General features: G+C 39.6%; 1 protein-coding gene across 1 annotated transcript in view; it reads right to left on the reverse strand.

Annotated features, from left to right (window-relative positions):
- Positions 1 to 16,276, reverse strand: part of LOC150080995 (general transcription factor II-I repeat domain-containing protein 2-like) — a 70,406-nt gene extending 54,130 nt beyond the window's left edge. Inside the window, exon 1 of the mRNA XM_090380881.1 lies at positions 16,103 to 16,276. Coding sequence (XP_090237007.1) covers positions 16,103 to 16,276 — 174 coding nt within the window. The remainder of the gene's footprint in view (positions 1 to 16,102) is intronic.
- Positions 16,277 to 22,650: the final 6,374 nt, after the last annotated feature.

The following is a 22,650-nucleotide window of genomic DNA, read 5'->3' on the forward strand; positions in this document are numbered from 1 at the left end:
TACCTACCTAGTAGAGTGTTGGGCCTCCTTTAGCCTTCAAAACAGCCTGAATTCGTCTTGGCATGGATCGAACAAGATGCTGAAAACGTGCAGGAATGGAGTACCATGCAGACATGAGTATGTCACGCAGTTGCTTGAGATTCGACGGAGGTGTAGGCCTGCAGCGAACAGCCCTTTCCAGCTCATCCCAAAGATGTTCAATAGGATTGAGATCCAGGGACTGAGCGGGCCACTGCAGCAAAGAAAAGTCATTTTCATGTCCCTAGTACCATTCCATGGTGATTCGGGCTTTGTGCAGCGGTGCATTATCTTGCTGGAAGTAACTATCTGACTGAGGATAAACTGTCAAAATTAACGGATGCACTTGGTCAACAACGATGTTTAGGTACGATGTGGCATTCAGTCGCGAATCTATGGGTATCAATTGACCCAACGTGTGCCAAGTAAGCATTCCCCACACTGCCCCACCACCTTGCACAGTAGTCGTCTGACATGACCGGTCCATGGATTCATGTTGTTTTCCTGAGCCTTCCATCAACATGATGCAACAGGAAACTTCGACTTGTCAGACCAAGCAACTGTGTTCCAATCCTCGATAGTCCAGTGGTAGTGTTGCTATGCCCAAAGGAAGCATGCTCTCTTGTTCTTCATTGATAACAAAAGGTACGAAATGTGGCTGTCGGCTGTTGTAGCCCATTCGCGACAAAGTGCGACTAGTGGTCCGTTGCGATATTTTGTTATGCGCACCAAGGTTTTATCTGACGTGATGTGCGAAATTGTGGCCCGTCTGTTTGCTTGCACAATTCTAGCCATCCTCCTCTGACCTCTCTCATCAACAAGCGATTTTCTTCCACAGGAGTGCCGTTTAGAGGTTGTTTTCTGTTCGTTGCACTATTCTCGATACACTCTTGAAGTTGTGGTGCGTGAAAAGTTCACAAGAACTGCCGTTTCAGAGATTCTTTTTCCAGCACGTCTTGCACTTACTACCGTGCCACGTTCGAAGTCCGTTAGATCACTCCTTTGCTCCGTTCTTGCTACGGTTTGTACGTTTAACTGATACTAGAAAGGTTGTTATGCTGCATTTATATCCACAACTGTGGTCATATGACTTGCAACATTGTGGGACAGACCATTTGTGTGCACAGCAGGGGTCTACCTAATAAAGTGGCAGCACAGTATATATTTGCTTATAATATTTCCTCTTCTCATTTTTATAATTTAAATATAACCTATTGACCACAAGTAAAGTCTGTGTATTACGTTTTACTTTTTGATTAAGGTGCCTAGCGTGATGAACCTTGCGACTTTGAATTGTTTGCTCGTTTGTCCACCACGGGGTACATTTCGTACGGAAAAATTTCATTTTGGTAGATTTTGTGATAGCTGTAAAGATAGTGTTTTTAACAAAATTTTCCAATTGATTATCATCAAGATGGTCCATAGAGTCTGTAGAATCAGACAGAAGATCTTTAAAGATTGATTTATCAGCGTTTTCCCAAATTATATTTCGTAGGGAAAATCTGATCAGATCACTGGCTGGAGTTGTAGTAGTTTTAGAAGAACATAGGTCAAAAGATACAAGTCTACGATCAGAAACTGTCAAATCTATATGTACATCCTACTCAGAAATTATAGAAGAGATATTGCTAGTTGCAGAGTGAAATCGATGTTAGACAGCCCCAGGCTGCTACAAAAGGTAGAAGACTTATTTGGGAGATTAAGAACATGTAATTGATGAGCAAAAATTAAATCTTCTAATAACCAACTTCTGTGGTCGGTAGTCGCGCTATGCCAAAGTGAAGATTTGGAATTTGTATCCATTAGGATAACAGGTTCTAGTAAAAGTTTAAGAGGAGCAGTTTCTAGGTACTCTAAGAATGGATTAATATCTGAAGATGGCGGACAGTATAAAGAAATCAAGTAGAAGGACATAAGTTCATTAGTAGCTTGTATACAGGTAGCATACTGAGAATGTCTAGATTTCTATTGAATACAATAATAGCTGTTTTTGGATCTTCATGAGGGAATTTTATTATTCTGGTGGATAAAGGATAACCTGTGAGTTTACCATGATAGTGCAAAAACAAACAATGTCTGGAGAAAGGATATCTGAAAGCCTTCGGATTTCATCAGTTACTGTCTTAGTAACCCTGAACTAGAAGCAAACAGATAATTCCAAAGTTCATAGCGCCAGAATCTGTCAGGGCCAGCTACTCTTCAAAAACAAAGTTGCAACCGTGGCGCGGCATTTTACAGGTTTTCGTGCCCACTCTGTGAAAACCGTAAAAATTACTTCAAAACCATACTAAACAAAAATTTGTCTATACTTAAGAAAATAGAAAAAATTGCAGATTTTAAGCTTCAACCAACAGTCAAAGCTGCAACGTTATTTTTGACAGATATCTCACAGGTCAGCGCCACCACTACATACATTCAGTGTCACTTGAACTATTTCTTGCATTAAGTCTATACTTAGCGCATGAAATTGTCGAAATATTTTAAGAATAACTTTACACTTCAGTAGCGTTAATGTATCGGATACAGCTTATCACAAAATGCATCACGTAAATGTAAACAATATCTGATTGTACACAGGAGTGGCGTGACCACGTGATTACTATAACTTCAGCCTTTGAAATGCCTACCTGAAACAGAAATAAAATATTGAAATCTGAAACGTATTGACCCAAATACGCGCACATTTCGTTAAACAGAAACTTTATTTTTTAAATATATATTTTTCACTACAAATTAAACATATCTGTCAGACGTAAAACAACTGAAAAAATTCAGAAGAATGTTTAATTTGGAATAAAATCAGAAAGGGTCCGGAATTGAGTTCACTACTCTTCCTAACTTCGATTAACGTCAGGAATCAAACTTTTTTTCACAGGATATGGGAGATAGCAGTTTAAAAGTACGTCGAAAAACTATAATGTACATTCATTCATCGATGTCAACTCGAATTTGTGCGAGTTGTAAGCAGAGCTGTAAACAATAAGATCACTGGCTTATACAAAGCCTGATTTTTACATAAAATAAATGCCCTACATAGTTGAAGAATGTTATCACTATAATTATGTTAGCCATCGTAGTTTTGATATAACCGGAACAACATACGATAAACAATTTCATTTGCAATACTGAAGTTGAAAACTTCAAATAAAAAATATATATAAAGAATTAAATTGGCACAACTATCACAGGCAGGTTTATGCCATTTTCAGAACCAATAATCTTTCTAAGTTTCCGGGTTTTATAATTAATGTAATAACAGACAAGCAGGTTCCTAACCACTCATTAGTATAAAAAATAGACCTAACTCAACATTATGTTCCATTACTTGAAACCTACGTGCACCTAGATGGAGAAAAATCTTAATGAGCTTCCGACTTCCTTCTGCTGAAGCCAGGTCAAAGACTACAAATGGACTAAGCAAGTAATGAAATAAAAGTACAATGATTTCAGTTACCTACACACTTTTTTTTTTTTTTCTCTGTTAAGACACTTCAAAAAGATTGTACATCTCCGATCCTTCAGAAGTCTGGTGGGCGAGAATCAAGGTCTGCGCCAACCAGTTACACGTCAGCTACAGTGCGGAGCCCTTAATGTGCATTCATGAATGATTTATTATTTTAATTTGTTTCCATATTACTCAACTACCTTTAACTATGACAAGGTTTATCTTTTATCTGTAAGTTTTGGTACATCCGTGCTAGAAACGTAGCCTAGACATAATATTTGGCAACGTTCAAGCTATTTGTTCTCGTAAACAAATTTACTTCCCCTGTTTGCTCGCAAGAACAAATATACTATTGCGATACAATATACTTACCCCTTTTACTTAAATTAACTGGTACTTTAGGTATCAGTTAATTTAACGGTTCCGCGAATGTAATTACTCATTTAATCATTCCTTAAGGCAGAAAACGCAACGGTGCTTATTGCTATAAGGGCTTTAATAAGCATTAAAATCCTCGATAAAGAGAACTGGGATGTGATTATCTCCTTACAGCTGGCAGCAAATATGCAAGTGCCACATACGTGCAGTTGGATAAAAAGAGGTAATCAAATTGGAACACATTTATGATCGGGCATCATTCTCAATTTACGATTAACGCATCACTGATTGCTCAACACAGACCTGACAAAAAAAAAAAATTATATATATAAATGAAATGATCAATCACGTGACTTAAATATGATGCTGTTTTTGTATTTTTTCCTACATTGTAAATTTTGAGAATTGAAAATTTATTTACTTATTTTTATACTCAAGGGATGCATCCAAAATTTGATTATTCAACTGTTCAGGGGGAACCCTCCTCTCACACACACCAGTGAATAACAAGTCATCACTGCGCACAAAACTTTTCTTCTTTTTTTTTTTTTTATTAAAACCCCAAACATGAGAGGTATTAGAACCTATAGTACTTAGACGAAAGCATTAGACTTGAACTTCTGTAGTCTGTAATTTTTAGGAAATACGTATGAAGGCAGGTTGCTCCAGAAAACAGCACTTGAATGAATAAACGAGAAAGATGAAAAGTTGGTTCTGTGAGTTTGAAGTTGGACAGTAAATGGATGTTGGCTGTTAGCGGCACGTGTTCGGACTGTTTTGAAAGAGAGAGCGGGAATTACAGAAGTCAATTCAGAAGAACAGTACCCATGGAAGTATCTGTAGAAAAGGCATGCAGCAGAACAGTACGTCTATCAGACAGCGAGTGGAGAGACTCTGTTAGAGATGAATCATTAATTCCTCTTCTGAATGAAATCTAAAAGCCTGAGAAAAGTTTTGGGGGCACCGCCCCAGATGTGGGAACAATATTCCATGGTAGGGCGGATTTGCGCTTTGTACAAAGTGAACAGCTGTTTGAAAGAAAAGTACCGCCGAGAGCGAAAGAGAAAACCAAGTTTTTTTTAGATGCAGAGGAAGCGATATTTGTAATGTGCTTGTGCCAAGAGAGATTAGAAGTCAGGGTAATCCTCAAAAGAGATATCATTTTGCCTAGAAATTGGAGTGTCACTAAAGATAAGCATAGGAGCAGAAGAATCCTTTTTCCGAGATATAAGACAAGACTGAGTTTTAGAACGATTGAAATCAACTAAGTTGTCTTTGCCCCACTGGAAAATTGCCTGGAGATCGGCATTTAAGGAATTAGTAGCAGATATTAGAGAAGTTGAAGCTGATTGAGCAGGGTGAGGTTTCTCAAAAGAGAAAGTAGAATGCAATGTGCTATCATCTGCAAAACTATGGATAGGATTTCCAGTCAATAGAAGAAGGTCATTGATATACAAGAGGAAAAGAGAGGGGGAAAGAACTGAACATTTGGGGACACCGGCACTAGTGGAGAAGTTAGAAGACAGAGAGCCATCTACCATCACCCTCAGTGAGCGATCAGAGAGAAAACTGGATAACCAATTACAAAAAACAGTTGGAAAACAATAAGATGGAAGCTTGTTTAGAAGACCTTTATGCCGACCACGATCGAAAGCCTTTGAGATGTCAAGAACAACTGCTTGTGTTTTCCAAACTTTTCATTCACCGAACTTTTCCATTGAATTTGTCCATAAATGGGTAACATAAGCCAGAATATCAACAGTGGATCGACACTACGGAATCCATACTGGCGATCGTTGATCAGATCGAAGGTTACTAGGTAGTTTAAGAGTTGGTGGTTAATTGATTTCTTCATTACTTTAGAAAGAGTAGAAGTAATTGCAATGGGACGATAATTGGATGGGAGGGATTCGTCACCCTTTTTAGGAACAGGCTGGATGTGAACAATTTTCCAAGCTAAAGGAAAAACACCTTTGGAATAAGAATATGAAAAAAGGCGGCAAAGAACAGGAGTAAGTTCAGGAGCACAGGTTTTGACAACAAGTGGAGAAATACCATCAGGACGTGGAGCTTTCTTATCATCAAGATTCGTCAAAATCCTTCTGCCATCCTTTTTACGGAAGACCACAGGAGGCATTGAATGGAACGTGTTGGGAATGGTGGGAGGTGTTTTACCAAGATCATTAATACATGAGTCGGAAGAAAAATGGGATGCTATCAGGTCAGTTTTATCCTTGGCTGAAGTGACAACAGAACCATCTGGTTTGGACAGAGGTGGGAGCAGAGATGGGCAAAAGTTGCGGCCAATAGCTTTGGCAAGAGAACAGAATGCTCGGCTACCATTAGGGCAAGAAGCAAGTTTTCGACTCTTAGCCTGTTCAAACTCTAGTTTGGACTGATTAATGACTGCTTTACAACTGTTGCGAGCTTTGGTGTAGGCAGAAAATGAAACTGAAGAATTAGAAACGAGCCAATTACGATATGCAACGTTCTTCGCTTGAACAGCCTTAGCACATTTATTGTTTAGATAAAGGACGAGATCTTAAAGTGGAGTGTGGGAGAAAGGATTCCATTGCTACAAGAATAATTTCACTGACACGATCTGAGCAAACGTTGACATCAGAAGTTTTGAAACAGTAATCCGACCAAGTAAAAGAAGAAAATAAATCTAGCATTTCATCTCATTTTGCATTCTTGTATTGCCAAACAATACGAGGATGGGAATAGCCATGAGATAAAAGCATCATTAGAGAAGAGACAATCCCCAAGTTGTGATCTGAGGTGCCTAAAGGACCCCTCACTTCGACCGTGTACTTAGAACGGTTGCTGGTGAGAAAAAGATCAAGCGTGTTTGCTGTATGGTTAGGATTGTCCGGTATTCTTGTAGGTAAATGAACAATCTCTGCAAGGTCATTAGTAATTGCAAAAGCCTCAGCATCTCGACCAGCTGGGTCGTGTGACTAGAAAACGGAAGCCAGCTGGAGTTGTGAACATTAAAATCACCAAGGAAAATTACCTCACTGTTAGTAAAGTTGGACTGGAGAAAGTCAAGTTGCAAAGAGAAGTCAATGAGCTCCAAATGAGTTGGGAGAATGGTAGAGACAACAGATGAATTTGATACAATGAGGTAGTGAGATTTTAAGCCAGAGAAGATCGAAAAGAGGAGATTCCAAATTACCAAGTCTCTGATAGGGAATATTGGAACGAACATATGCACAAGTACCACCTTTGTGGCGAAAGGAATCATACAGCGAATAGTTTGGGCAACTGAGATGAGCAGTAGTTGAATCAACCGATAACTGAGATTCTGTTAGAAAAAGTACATGGGGTTTGACAGACTGCAAGTGGAAATGGACATCGTTGAGATTAGAATTGAGACCACGTATATTTGTGAAATTAACTAGGAAGCTTTTGGGAGGTTTAGATCTTTTCGCAGATAAGCTTACTTTATTAGTTTGATAATTCATTGTGTATTCAATAGTAAGAAAAAGTGGGTGGATATGCTGTATGAAGTAATGAAATTTTTGAATGATCCGGAGTCCTCCTATGGAGTTACCAATATGTTCGGTCCGGTGTACGAACTAGCGGCCAGCCTGCGAACACCGTTTTAGAGCTGTACCTTCGAAATGTAAGGAGATTGGATCTCGCCCTGATGTTCATTATAACCTGTCATACTGCATGATGGAAGAGATGGGGAAGGGTTGACCGGAACTTTGCTCTGGAGACTAAACTTGGATTCACCACTTCAAGCCTCCAATAAGCAAAGTGGTGATATTTCACCGGTGGATGAGTCATCTACCACTTCGAGATAAAGGCTACCTGGTAATACACAGGGGCAGCATTCCTCCATGTGGTGTGGGCGCCACACCTCGACCCCTGCTTACGTTGGTTCACACCTGGGTGGTCACCCACCGTGTGCTTGTGCATGGAGGTTATACCCGGGATTAATAACAGTTCCACCATCGTGAAGGTGCAAGCAGAGGATTTGGCTGTCACAAACCGGCCGGACTTCGCCTAAAATTGGGTCCACTTGACTTGAGTGTCACTAGAATATCAGCTTCATCAGCGTTTTAGACTCCCAGGTAGCAAGTACAGCTTGTCTGGCATAACCGAGAGAATGTCTGTGACAACCTCAAGGACCAAAGATGTACCGACAGAAGGGCGTATATTTCCCAGATGTTAATATGAATTAATAGAAAAGCCAATAGTATTCCTAATTGGCCATGGGAAGTTTTTCAAGTTACACACAAAAGGTCTATCGTTCAGTTTAAACTTTGCAAATGCCATTGCTCACGTTATCAGTGCTACCAAAATAGCGTTACAATAATTACTGAAATATTTGACTGCAGTCAATATCTGCTTCCGTTTGTACTCACTCAATGATCTCCTTACAGCTATTCACCTTATTTGCGGCAATTTTACCATGCCACCTTCACTTGTGAAACCTACAGCAGTGATTTAGTTTTTATTGGGTTTTCAGGAGCATTAGCGACTAAGGCCCTGTTGCTTTGTATATTCTGTCTGTAAATTGAGTGTGTTCTGTGGTCGATTTTTCAACAGCCCAAGCAGTTTAGTACGAATTGAGCCCCAGGTGCTTTCAGGAGAATGCAATGCAATGTAATATTCAATGACATTCACGGTGTCTCCAGACTTTCAAAAATGTGCAAGAAATATGCCATGAATTAACACAAAAACAATCACTACTACCTTTTCTGCTGGCTGCACAGTCTGAAACATTTCATTGCTCGGTGCTTTCAATTTCACTGATAAACTTTTGGTCTCGGGTGAAAGCTGAAACCCAAGTTCCCTTTGGTGACAATACAATTTTTTTTTTTTTTTCCTTTTTACCGTGAATGAGTTGAAGACTAAGAAGGCGGGAAATATTTGTTGACACTAAACCTGAATTTTTGTGGGCTGAAACTTTCGGCAAATATTTTATATGAACGAAGATTATTCCATAGAACTGAAGCAGAAGGGAGAAATGACGAAAAGAAAAGGTGGCTGGGTGAGTTTGTTGTTGTTATTGTAGGCTTTTAGGGGCATCAGCGACTTAAGATGTATAGCACCATATATACACTGAGTGATCATTGAATTATGACCATCAACCTAATACTACGTAGGTCCTCCTTTTGCCCTCAGTACAGCTGTTGTTGTTGTTTTGGTTTTTAGGAGCATTAGCAACTAAGGCCATATTGCTCCAGGATATGCGGTGGTCATTCCCTGACCTTTCCGCATCCTCCATATTTGGTGGTGACGGGCTCGAACCCCGGTCTAATCAAGAAGCGTGTGCTATGCACTGCTGCTCCTTCCCACCTGGCTACGGAGGCGCCCCTCAGTACAGCAGCTATCCGACGTGGCATTGATTCAACAAGATGTCGGAAGCTTTCGGGAGGTGTGGCCAACCAAGTTGTGTGTAATGCAGGTATGGAGGTGATTGGTGTATCTAGACGCCTGATATGCCTTTCCATAGTGTCCCACAAGTGCTCTATGGGATTGATATCGGGGGAGTTTGGAGGCCAATCGATATGCTGGAAGTCAGAACTGTGTTCCTTAACCCATTCCTGCACAACAAATGCCCGATGGCTCGGCGCATTGTCATCTTGGAAGACACCATCGCCATGGAAGACATAAAATCTGACTGAGCGTATAAGGCCCAGTCGGATGAGTAAAAGCGGTAAAATATATATTGCGAACATGGGTAAAATTAACGCAATCTATTAAAATATGCTTTATTGATAAAATGGTGTCGCAAGACTCGCACATAGGAGGGTCATCTGCCCTCAGCAGAAACGAATGTGTCAGATGACTGTGTCCTATGCGGAGTCGAGCAAGAACAACTTTCTCGCTACGATTCCTGCACAGAATGGACTGCCATGTTTCTATTACAGGCTTTATTTGATATAATTTATTTGTTCTCTCTCTCTATGCCATAGTTCTTTCCATTGGGAATATATCTTGTTGCGTATTATTTGCCTGTAGTCTGTACAGAGGACTGACGGGCAAAGATTAATAGTGGGAGCTGCTGATTTGGCTGCAGTGTCAGCCAAATCATTTCCCCTTATCCCAATGTGGCTAGGAATCCAGCAGAAGCGGATATCAAATTTGTATTCATGAAGAGAATGTATCTCCTGCTGAACCCGACAGAGAACTGGACGGGAGTTGTCTCAAAGATTATAAAGCCTGTAATACACTCAAAGAATCAGAATATATTATTGACCTTTGGCACTGACAAGTTCGAATGTGATCCAAGGCTAGCTCTATAGCATGTAGCTCTGCAGTGTATATGCTGGATTCAGGAAGAATCTGTTGAGATATTATAGTGTCCGGAAAGACAACAGCAGATCCTACACACGATTTCGACTTCGAGCCATCTGTGTAAACTGGCAGGAAGCCGGATTGCTCAGCTCGGTGTGCTGAATAGAGCTGAATAGAGCAGATGGAGTCTCAGACTTTACCCATTTCTTAAGGGAAAAGTCGCATGATGGGGTATGAGCATGCCAGGGTGGAAGATTTTGCTTTGGTGTTTGTGCAACGTTGTCTACCATGACGTTAAACTCCGAGTAGCTCTTGGACACGAATACCAAAAGTTCGGTTGGCATTCTGACAGGTATTGTACAAATTTTCCCAACGTGGTCAAACACAGATGGCCACATAGGATGATCTGGCAGGGATTTCAGTTTTAAAGCATAGTTTAAAGACAACTGCTTACGTCGAAGCGATAACGGTGGTTCGTTTGTGTCTGACACTACTGGAATAGCATTTTGTTCGAGCCTTAATTCAGGTTCAGGATGAAGATTACGCTTACGACAAAAGTGTACGCAAACGGTCTTCTGCGGCGAGAACCTGAATCCATTAGCAAGTGCCCAGGAATTAAGGCGATTAATGGCTTGTTGCAGTTGTGGTTCAATAACCCTCATGTTGCATGACTGACAAAATATGCTAAAGTCATCAACATAGAGGGCACTGCTTACAGTTGGAGGAAGCTGTTCTGTGATGGAATTCACTTTGATGGCAAAAAGCGTGACACTTAATACTGATCCTTGTGGTACTCCCTCTTCTTGGCAAAAGGAGCGAGAGAGTAAAGATCCCACACGAACTTGGAACGACCAGTTGGCAAGAACGTTTTTAATAAAAATAGGGAGGTGCCCTCTAAGACCGAGGCTATGCAAATCTTTTAAGATGCCGAATCTCCAAGTTGTGTCATACGCTTTCTCCATGTCAAAGAATACTGACACCAAATGTTTTTGTTTTAGGAAAGCATCCTGGATGGATGTTTCCCGTCTAATTAAGTGATCAAGAGTCGATCTGTTTTTTTTCGGAAGCCGCACTGGATGCTGGAGAGAAGATCATTCGATTCTAAATACCACATTAACCGAAAATTAACCATTCTCCATCCAGGATTTTGCACAGACAGCTAGTAAGACGATAATTATTAGGGAATTTAGGATCCTTTCCTGGCTTTGCAAAGGCAAGCATAATTGCCATGCGCCAGGTATCTGGAAATTGCTCTTTTATATAGATACTGTTATACAGAACAAGCAGGCGATTCATAGATGTTGGTGAGAGGGTTTAAGCATTTCATAATGAATGCCATCTGGTCCAACAGCACTTGCCTTGGAAAGATAGAGAGCTCTTTAGTTCCTGCAGATTGAAAGGCACGTTGTAGGGACAAAGGCTTTTCGGTGTGAAATTTAGTGCCTGTTTTTCTCTTTTATGTTTCAGGACCAGGAACTCTGGGGAACAGGAAGATATTCCAGATATGTTTGAGAATGTTTCTTCAAGAGCATTGGCTATTGCAGATGGCTCTGCAATAGTGCATCCATTATATTGTAGGATCGGTGAAGGGTGAGATGTATATTTTCCCTTCGTTTCCTGGATTTTATCCCAGACTACCTTAGTGCTGGTAGACTGGGTAATAGATAATGTAAAACAGATCCATGATTCCTTTTGACTCTGACAGCGAATGTAGCGTGCTTTGGCTCGTACACGTTTGAAGGCTATTAGATTGACACTGGTAGGATATCGGCGGAATATCCCCCAAGCTTTTTTTTGAGCCTTTTTAGTTGCTGTGCATTGTGAATTCCACCATGGTTTGGGAAAAGATGGAAACCGGGCAGATGTTTTCGGAATGGTATTGGCAGCTGCACGGACGATATTTTCTGTGATATGCGTGACTGCATCATTGATAGTCTTCTGACTGACTGCATTAAGGTCAAAATTTGCCTGATGTTGGAAAGCATTGCAGTCAGCCTGCCTGACCAGTCTTCCACCGTGGTAACTTGAAAGGAAGACATCGTTTCCCGCTGTGTAAGCAGGTTGTCACAGGGAAGTGGTCACTCCCATATAGGTTCTCCTCCACTTCCCAAGTCATTGAAGGGAGTAGAGAGGGAGAGCAGATAGAAAGATCAATGGCAGAAAACGTACGGGTAGGCATGTGGAAGAATGTTTTGGTTCCTACATTTAGAAGGGAGAGGTCATTGTCATTTAGCATATGACCGCTGACTGATTTTGCAAAATAAAAATGGTTTCATTTTTTTTTTGTTTTAATACTGTCGCAAAATCTAGCGACATCGCCATAAAATAATATACATAAGAAATAAAATGTCAATAATCATGTTAACATTATCTGAAAGCCCGCCAAGAATTCTCCAAAGAACACTAAAAAATATTTTTTTTTTCAAATATATTTAAAATATCTCTCCTTACAAATAAAAATAATAATTTATTGGAGTTTCATTTGAAATTATTGAATAAATATTCCCCCCCCCCCAAATACGAATATACAAATGTATATATATGACAGCGTACATCGTACGTTTTTATCGCGATTCGCGAGGTGTGAAAATAACATATTCGTATCTATTTCGCAACATGACTAGTAGAGACAGAGATGCACGAAGAAAGTATGTGTGGCTCTGATAAATTGAAGAAAAAACAGAGAGAAGAAATTACAGAAAAACAGAGGAACTCCCTCGCAAAATTTTTAAAAACCGAAAATGTGCAACAAACTGAAGAAACGCATAATTCACAGTTACTGGAAGATCAAACTCGCGGAAATGAAATTACGCCGTGCGACACCACGAAAACGATCCTGATCGTCATAAAGCCAGCTCTCGTCCTAATGAAGAGGAGAGCAATGACAAGAAAACTGTAGAACAGGAAGATAATCATGAAGCAGAGGGAAACGTACAGACGGAGGATTTTTTGTCAGCGTCGAACAAAGAACAAGTTGAATTATTCCGAGGACCACAGCTTCAAGAGAAGCGACGAAGACGAAAATGTCGATATCAATGATCCTGGTACTTGGCCCGAAATTATAACTGATAAATTTAGAATGGCTATCGTACAAAATGGCGTGACACGAGTAAAAAACTACGATTTTCCGAAAGATAAAAAATAACAGAAGTTTTTCCGAAAATTATTATTTAAGAAAATTAACGAATGGGGAACGTCAAGAACGAAGGTGGTTACTCTACTCAAAGTACAAAGATGCCACATTGTGTTATGCGTGTAAGTTATTCTCTTCAAATACCACTTCTCTGCGTTTAACTGGACTTAACGATTGGGTACATTTAAGTTCGCGATTACAAAGTCACGAAAGATCAGAATATCATTTACAAGCTATGTACAAATTGTTACAACTTGAAAAGAATTTGAAACTTGGAAACACTATTGACAAAGAATATGAAAAAATAATTAAAAACGAAACACAGCGTTTAAAATGTGTTTGTGAACGAATAGTGGCTGCAATTTTATATTTATCAGAGCATAATTTGGCGTTCAGGGCCAGTAGCGATGCTTTATATAAACCGCACAACGGTAATTTCTTAGGTCTCATAGAATTACTTGCAAGATTTGACCCAATCATGAAACAACATTTGGATCGGTGCATTCCTATTTATCTCATAGAATACAAGATGAACTGATTTCTGCTTTGGCTAAAAAAGTTAGAAAGTAAATAATAAATACAGTTAAGAAGTTAAGTATTTCACAATTTTATTAGATTGCACTCGAGACGTAAGCCATCAAGAACAATTATCTGTTATTTTAAGATATGTTAATATAGATAACTCTGAAAGTGATGTGAGTATACAAGAACGATTTATTTGTTTTGAAACATTAAAAGACTCGACAGGAAAAGGGTTATCAGCCAAAACTGAAAGCATATTAGAAAAGGAGGAATTAGATTTAGGGAACTGTCGAGGACAGGGGTACGATAACGGAGCTCATGAGAGATTTATATAAAGGCGTGCAAGCACTTATCCTGCAAAAGAATTCCAAAGCACAGTATATGCCCTGCGGAAGTCATAATTTGAATTTAGTTCTTGGAGACATTTCAAAATCTTCTCTTGCAAATTCATTTTTTGGGACTTTACAAAGCATATATAATATTTTTGCAAGTTCTGTGATACGCTGGGATATATTAAAAGAGCATTTCAAATATCTTACTCCAAAACCACTGTCAGAAACGAGGTGGGAATGTCGCCTCGAAAGTGTGAAATACCAAGTACCACAATTTTCTCTAGCTTTGAAATACCTTTATGAACATAACAGTGACATGAAAACGAAATCCAATCAATCGAAAATAAACTTACTTCATTTGAATTTTTATTAAATTTGGTCATTTGGTATGACATACTGAATGAAGTAAATATTGTGAGCAAGATTTTTCAAAATTCAAATATAGATATCGGTACTGCAAATTCACATTTAAAAAGCCTTTTAAATTTTTTTGAACAGTATCGTGAATCGGGATTCAAATCTTCTTTAATAACTGCAAAGGAAATAGCTGAAGAATTACAAGTGACATCTGAATTTAAGAATCAAAGAACTGGACGAAAAACAAAGCAATTTTGTTATGAAGGAACCTATCAGCCTATTTCATCAGGCGAAGAATATTTCAGAATTCAATATTTTCTAGTCATAATCGATAGTGCGATTATTTCTTTTAAAGAAAGATTCGAAATTTATCACGAACATGAGACATTATATGGTTTTTTATATAATTCGGATAATATTCAAAAACTGACTGAAAACGATCTTAAATGCGACCTTGCAAGACGATATTGATTGCATTGATTTATTTAATGAAATCAAAATATGTCGTCGAGTTTTGCCTTCCAGGATCACAATATTACAATATTTACCTGAATTGTATCCAAATTTTGTTACTGTTCTGAAAATTATATTAACTTTACCAATTACCGTCGCATCTGCAGAAAGATCTTTCTCAAGATTGAAAATTATAAAAAATTACTTGAGATCTAGCATTAGTCAAGAACGATTTACCTCCTTAGCCAAAAGACTAAATTATGATGATATTATCAACGAAATAATGAAATGAAACAAAAATCACGTATTGGACTTATTCTATTAAGTCGCATACCAAATTGTAATTTATAAATATATGAAGCAATTATTTTTCTTATTTGATTTATTAAAGATTTTTTTTGTGATTGAAATGTTAATTTTATTAAAATAATTTAATTATTTATCATTTTCATGTAATCCTTACTAAACCAATTGTGCAATGTAATAAATATCGAAATGCAATAAATTATTTTGTTGTACGAAATTTGTATCAAGGCCCCGCAAGTCAACTTTGCACCGGGCCCAGCTTTTGTTAGGGCCGGCCCTGATTGCTAGCACTACCGCACAGGGTGTTATGTCCGTTAAAATCCCCTAGAAGTAAGAAAGGGAGAGGCCACTGCGTTATTAGATCATCAAGGTCTTCCTGGGAGATATCAGTCCCAGGTGGTAAATAAATAGAGCAGAAGGTTAATAAAAATCCCACTGTAAGGCGAATTGCAACAGCCTCTATGATGGCTGTAAGTAGCAAGGCCTGAACTGGGGTTTGGTTGCCTACAAGGATAGCCACTCCTCCATGAGCAGGACCATCTGCAATTCTGTCCTTACCAAAAATTGTGATGTTATGCATTGTGGGGTGATTATTTGCCTTTAGATAAGTCTCCTGCAAGCAAAAGCAAACTGGCTCGTGCTTTTGCAGGAGGGCCTTGATGTCATCAGTATTTCGCCGGCATCCACGACAATTCCATTGTAGGAATTTAGCCATTATTTTGGCTTGGTGGGTCCATCAAGCGGCTTCCGAGGTGCTGAGGGCTTACTTTTGTCAGTCTTGGATTTCTCTTTTCTGAGGAAGTGTGGACGCTGTCCCGTGTCCATTTCTTCGTCCACAAAGAGTTCCAAGACTGATTCGTCCGGTATCTCCTTATCCTCTACATCGATTGTTTCTAGTATTACAGGTGGCTCTTCCGATCTTTTTGGCTTTTCTTTACCACTTGGTTTTGATAGTGGTACAGCACTAGAAGGTACGGATATAGGAGTGGCAGCTGACTGTGTTTTCTGGGTGGGCTTTTCTGAACTCAATAAATAGCGTGCAATCGGAGCGAATGACTCTGGAGATGGTACGGTCATCTCGTTTGTGTACCGATAGTGCACTTAGCAGAAACCTTCTGGGCATATGAAGGTTTCCCGCTATTTATTGGTTGGATACGTTTTCTGGCTTCTGGGTAGGAAATATTCAGCTCTGTTTTTTTATTTTTGGATTTTTTTTCATCCTTCCACCCACCGCTGGCATGCTCTAGAGTAGGCGGGGTGCTCTCCTTGGCAATTGACACAGATCAATTTTGAGGCTGAACATTCCTTGCTCTCGTGGTCTTTAGCATCACATCGAGCACAGGCAGGGTTACCACGACAAGCCGTCTGTGAGTGGCCGTCTTTTTGGCATCTAAAACACCTCAGTGGGTTTGGAATGTAAATCCTCACTGGGCAGTTTAGATAGCTTGCCTTGATGGAACTTGGAGGCCGTGGGGTGTTGAATGTGAGGATAAGAATTCGGGTAGGGATGAGATTCCCATCCTTTCGTACCGATATTCTCTTGACAGCTGTCGCTCCTTAGTCTTTCAATTCAGAACAGATCTCTTCTTCAGAGACATGAAGAAGGTCCCACTCTGATATAACACCTCGTGAAGAATTCAGTGTTTTGTTGGGCGTTACGGTGATAGGTATTCCCCCTATAGATGTAGAGTTCAGGATTTTTTCTGCTTGTTTTGCGCTGGAAGCTTCGACCAAAAGGTCGCCAGAACGGTCGTTTAACGGATTTTGGTGATCCTGCCAACCTTTCTGGATAAAGAAGGGTGACATCTTTCCGACTGACTGATCTCCGGTGGAATGAAGAATGAGGAAGAGTGGCGTCACTGATGGTGGTGTCCTCAGTTCTGGCTCTTTTTACGGAGGGTTTTCCGTGCTATCATTTCGATTAGGTAGGGCCTTGTTAGGGCCCCAGAAGAAAGAGGATTTAAGTTACTCATAGGAGTAAAATAAAAATTTCAGATGCCCTAAGTACCTCACCCACCACGGAGCCCTACGAGGGGACGCCCACTCGTGAACTAGCAGGTACTGCTTACACGAAAGTGACGCCAAGTTCGCTCAGGAGCATCATACCCACGTTTCCAATAAGCCTTGATCCCGTCCCAGGGCCAAAGGGAGGGAGACTTATTGGAACGCAGTTGACACTAGCAATAAGAACCAGCCGCCGATTGATCCCAGTTGTGCCGGTCCGGGACCACCCGTCTTGTCGAAGCAGGGGCCGAAGTGGTGTATTAAGGCTGGGCCCCTCAACCACCAGTATCCCCCCTTTTCGAGTTTCCACGGGTCGCAGCGCACGGCTGCACACGTCGGATTCCAACGATGTAACCCTGGAACCAAGGTATGGGCGTTAGATCCCAGTGATGCTAATCTGGAAGGCCAGCAGCATCACGGGGAGGTCCCCTCACCACGTATAGGTTCCCACGTCGAGGGGACTTTATTGGGAACACAGAATCCCTTCACAAGATCAATACGCTGATTAAGCCTCGCCGTTTGATCAAAAAGGCTGACATTCTCCATGATAAGTGAGAATCAAATTACTATCATTCTCTGATAATATCTGCATTTGATAGAGATTTAAGAGAATACCAAACTACCGGAAATACTTTCTATTCTCTTGAAGTAATAAATATCCGTTTATAAATTATAATTCGTCACAGGAGGTTAATTTATATTCATCTATAGATATCAGTAAATAATAGCATTCGCTACATCTGTTAAGCTGAAGCATTACCGAATTGTGGAAAGTCACTAATGTGTCCATGCAACCAAAAATTCCCTAAATTGTCTTTATCGTGGATCAATGCTTTAATCCACGAGTCCTTTTCATTAGCGTTCGACAGGCTATTTATTATATTTTCCCTACTAATTCCCCTCTTTGTGAATGAATGAATAGCATACCTTCCATCTGAGCCTCTATATAAATGAAATAGATTATCTATGAGGCCGATTTCCAAATGTTCTCCATTGTCAATAGAGAGGCAGAATGTCCATGACTGCACCAAATTACTGCAACTTTCAGCAATCAAACATGACCTAGAATTAACTCTTACAGCAGTTATGTGATCTCTCATAGCAACATAAGGAAGACCGCCGTAAATTTTAACATCCACTTAACATACACATACCCCCAGTTTAAATTACGTTGAACATCCGTTTTCCATTTTTTGATAACAACTTCTCAACTAAAGCAATTTCAACAATAAAGAAACCAGAGTAGAATTAGCCATATAGTTTAAGGAAACCAAAGGGTTTAAAAAAGAAAAAAAAGTCGATAACAAAACACAAATCATTCGCTTCCCTCTTCACTTAGGTAACTATTCCGTTGACCGTTGAATTTCTTTAAACTGTCAACCTTAAATACCCGAGGAGGCAACTTGTTTCAGTAATCAACGACTCGCTGGCTAAAAGAAAATTTTCTAAAAATAATCTAGTCTAGTCCTCTTCTCCTGTAATTTGAATTTATGGCCCCTATTTTTGGAATTCTTTATAACAGTGAAAATTCCATTCATTTCACAGAGGTTGCCAAGCTCTGTAAGCCCACATAATCCAGGTCTTTCCTCCTGTGGTTGCCCTTTAGACAAGCTCACAGTGCGAGTTACAAGTTTTTGGACCCTTTCAAGAAGCCCAATGTCTTTTTTTGCAGATGAGGTCGCCATACTTGAACACAGTATTCCAAATATGGTCTTACAATTGCCTTATACAGTGGGACTATGACCTCCATATGATATTATTCGATAAATCATCAATAGGATATCATGAGCATTCCTGGCGACCTGTTTACACTGCTGAGAGAACTTCAAATCGGCCCGTATCGTAACTCCCAGATCCCTTTCTTCCTCTGATATTTTAATTCAACATCATCAAGTGTATAAGTTAATTTGGGGTTGCAATTCCCGAAGAGCAAGACTTTGCATTTTGCTGAATTAAAACGTACCTGCCACTTTTCTGACCATTCTTGAAGCATTTTAAGTAATCCTGAAATAGCGCTGCTTGGCACTGATCATTTACGGCTCCCTCAATCTTTAAATCTTCTGCAAATTTTTACATCACGTCCTCTATCCCTTTGTCGAAGTCGTTTATGAAAAATCAGAAACAACAGTGGTCCAATAACCAATTCTTTGAAGACCCCACTTCTGACTTTACACCAATCTGAAGAATATCCATCAATCATAACCCTATGCCTTCTACCCTGTAGCCATCCTGCGATTCACATTAGAATCTTTTCAGTAATTCAGCTTATACAGTAACCTCTCATGAGGGAATAATTCAAATGCCTTCCTAAAATCCAAATAAACTATGCCGAAACGGTTCCCTACATTCAGGTATCCAGCAACTAAGCTGGTAATCTATTTTGAAAAGTTTCTCGAAATTGCTTACTAGGTTAGTTAAACATGATTTTCCCTTAACAAAACCATGCTGTGTGTCCTTCAGAATGCCATTTGTATTTAAATGTCTCCTAAACAGCACTCTTAATCATTGCCTTCAAAAATTTCGCTAAAGTCTGACTAACCGGTCTATAGTTACTGAGATCACTCTTCGAACCGCATTTATGCATTGACCATACGCTGGAACTTCTCGAATCAAATGATACCTTCATAATTAACCTCAGTGGTTCGATATACTCTTAACTGCCTTCCTCAAAATTACTGGGTTTATGCCATCAACTCCAGGAACCTTACTTGCCCTAATGTTTGAAACTTTTCTAACAGTCATCGGTAATTTCGATAAAACCTAATTTCATATGTCTCAGCAGCACTCGCCCAGCACAACCTGCCCTCAGCGTGTAAGTTCTTTCTTTCATCAGCAACTTCAGTTAGGTTATCTAGGACTTTCCCATATCCAGTACACAAGGGCCTGATGTGATTCGTTTTCTCCTTTGTATTGACATAAATGAAAATCTTCTTATCTCCATTCATAGCTCTCTTAACTAGTGGTTTCTCATAAGCTTCTAATACTTTCTTCCTAACTTGTAGTTATTGTCGGCTTCAGTAATTTTCATCGCTCTGTAACTTTCCCATGCTGTCGTTTTGTGCTCTATTAGACTGGCCAGCTCCGTATTCATCCATCTTGGCATCCTCTTCTCTCTATCGTTTCTTAATGGTATGTATGGGTTCATGGCTTCTGTGATTATTTCTTTAAACGCATTCCATATTCTCATGTATTTGTGGTCCCTCTGCAATCCGCCCAATTAATAGATGCCATGTAGCGCCCTAAATTGTCATAGTCCCCTTTTCTGAAATTTAAACCGTACCTTTAACTACTGCAGCATCTTTTTCATCTTCCAACTAACTACTACGTGATCACTACCTGCCAACGGTTACTATACTTTAAGTCCTATGATATCATCTAATTTGCGAGTAATGAGGTCTAGAATATTCTTACCTCTAGTGTATTCTCTTGCATTCTGGTACATATAATAATCATCTAGTTTATTTAAAAATTTTGTTTGCATGGTGAGTTTCTCTCCCACTTATTCCAATCAATTAGAAGAAGCCTGAAGTTACCCGTAATAAGACATTCACACTTTCTTATCCGTTCCAACTGCATGTTGAGACTCGTCAAACTCTTCACAAGCCTCTGGTCTGTAGATTATTTCCACTTCTCTGCTTCCAACTAATTCACACTACACTGAATCTCAGAGTTATTCATATTCAAGGATACAAAGAATCCTTTGTATCCTTGAATATGAATTTGGCTGTTCTCTGCGTCTGCTTCAAGAGTTCCACATCCTTCTTAAAATGCGGCTTCTAGACCTTATGCAAAACTCAAGATGAGGCGTTACCATTACCCTATACAATGAGATAATCATCTCCGGTTACACGTCAAACCATCTCCAGCGTAGAGGAAGTGTATTAAATCCAAATAACTCCAACGAACAACACACGTTCTTTGTAGTGGTGTCAAATCCATCGTTCTTGAACAATGGAAACAAGTTTTATGAAGTGACGGGTCGTGCTGCTTCAGATCAGACGGTCGAGTGCGAATATAGGGGGATACCTAGGGAACGTCAGCAATCACAATGTATTGTGCCCACAACAATGGGTCGAAAGTGGGAGGAAGCGTGGTCATAGTTTGGGGCTCTATTTCGTGGTTTGGACTAGGACTTTGGCTTGTAGTGCCAAAAATTGTCAATTCTGAGCCGCATACTGCATCTTGAATCAATTTCGTGATGCCCACATTCTGGCAGTTATATGGAAATGGATCCTCCACGTTTCAGCACGATAATTCTCCCCATGCTATGTGAAGTGTAAAAACGTGGTTCGAGGAAATCGAAGTCCAACAACTAGTCTGGTCGCCCACGACGGGATCAGACTTGAATCCCATTGAACACACCTTTGAGATGAACGGGAACAGCGGATCAGGGCGTGGCCAATACACCCCTCTTCAACAGCTGAAACAGTGACTGTACTACTGATTGCTATAAGAAACTGGTGGAAAGTGTTTCAAGGCAGATCGATGATCTCGCTAGAACTAAAGGCGATCTACATCTTACTTTGCTAATAAAACTCGTGCTTTTCAAAACATAATAGTGTCCTAATATTTCTGGTCGGGTAACGTGTATTTTCATCGCCTTCATTTAAAGTTCCCACGTAATATTCTTCTCATCATACACTAATCAATTCAGTTTACCATAAATAACTACTATTATCATTAAATTTTGCTACCTGCCTATCAGTTTTTGTTCAGTTTAATGCATGTCGTTAATCAGAACGACATGCATTAAACTGAACAAAAAAAAAAAAAAAAAACACCTCTCGTTAATCAAGATTTAATGAATAAATAACTGAAGAATGTATTTTTTGTAGATAGAGAGTTGCTTTTAGAATACGAAAATTAATTCACAAAGAGAAGACTACTGGCCACAAATTTTACTCTTAGGTGAATTTAATTAATACAGTACAATAAACATTTTTTTAATAATCTTCGTGGCAAGATTGTGGCTATGTCAAGACTCATTCAAATCGCGGATGTGAATGCGTGAAAAGGAAGTCGTTACGATGACTTAACTTACTGGGACATTTTCAGCAGACACCGAGTTAGCCGACTTCAGTCTAAAGTGACAAAATTTCCATCCCGCAAAGAGCAAAGCCAGTTTTACAGAGGCAAATTCTACTAATTGACAAAAATCAAATATTCCAGACGGACAAAAAATCGTTTCAGAAATTCTTTTTACTAGCAGCAAAAAGAAAGTAAGATGGCATATCATAAAAGTCGAAAGCAATCTCCTTAATTTGGAACCACCAAGAAAAATAGACAGTACAATCACTAGCACCGGCTGCTGATTTTACCATCTGTAGCGCTTTGTAGACTGAACAGCGTGCCTGACCAGTCACTTTTATTAATTGCGAACCAGCTGAAAGCACTGACTTCATATTTGTAGTGCAATTAGGCTCGAACCTGCAGGTATCTAATTTGCT

Source organism: Mastigoproctus giganteus, chromosome 9 (assembly GCF_048544385.1).
Source record: "Mastigoproctus giganteus isolate SK-2022 chromosome 9, ASM4854438v1, whole genome shotgun sequence".
NCBI classification, from domain to species: domain Eukaryota; kingdom Metazoa; phylum Arthropoda; class Arachnida; order Uropygi; family Thelyphonidae; genus Mastigoproctus; species Mastigoproctus giganteus.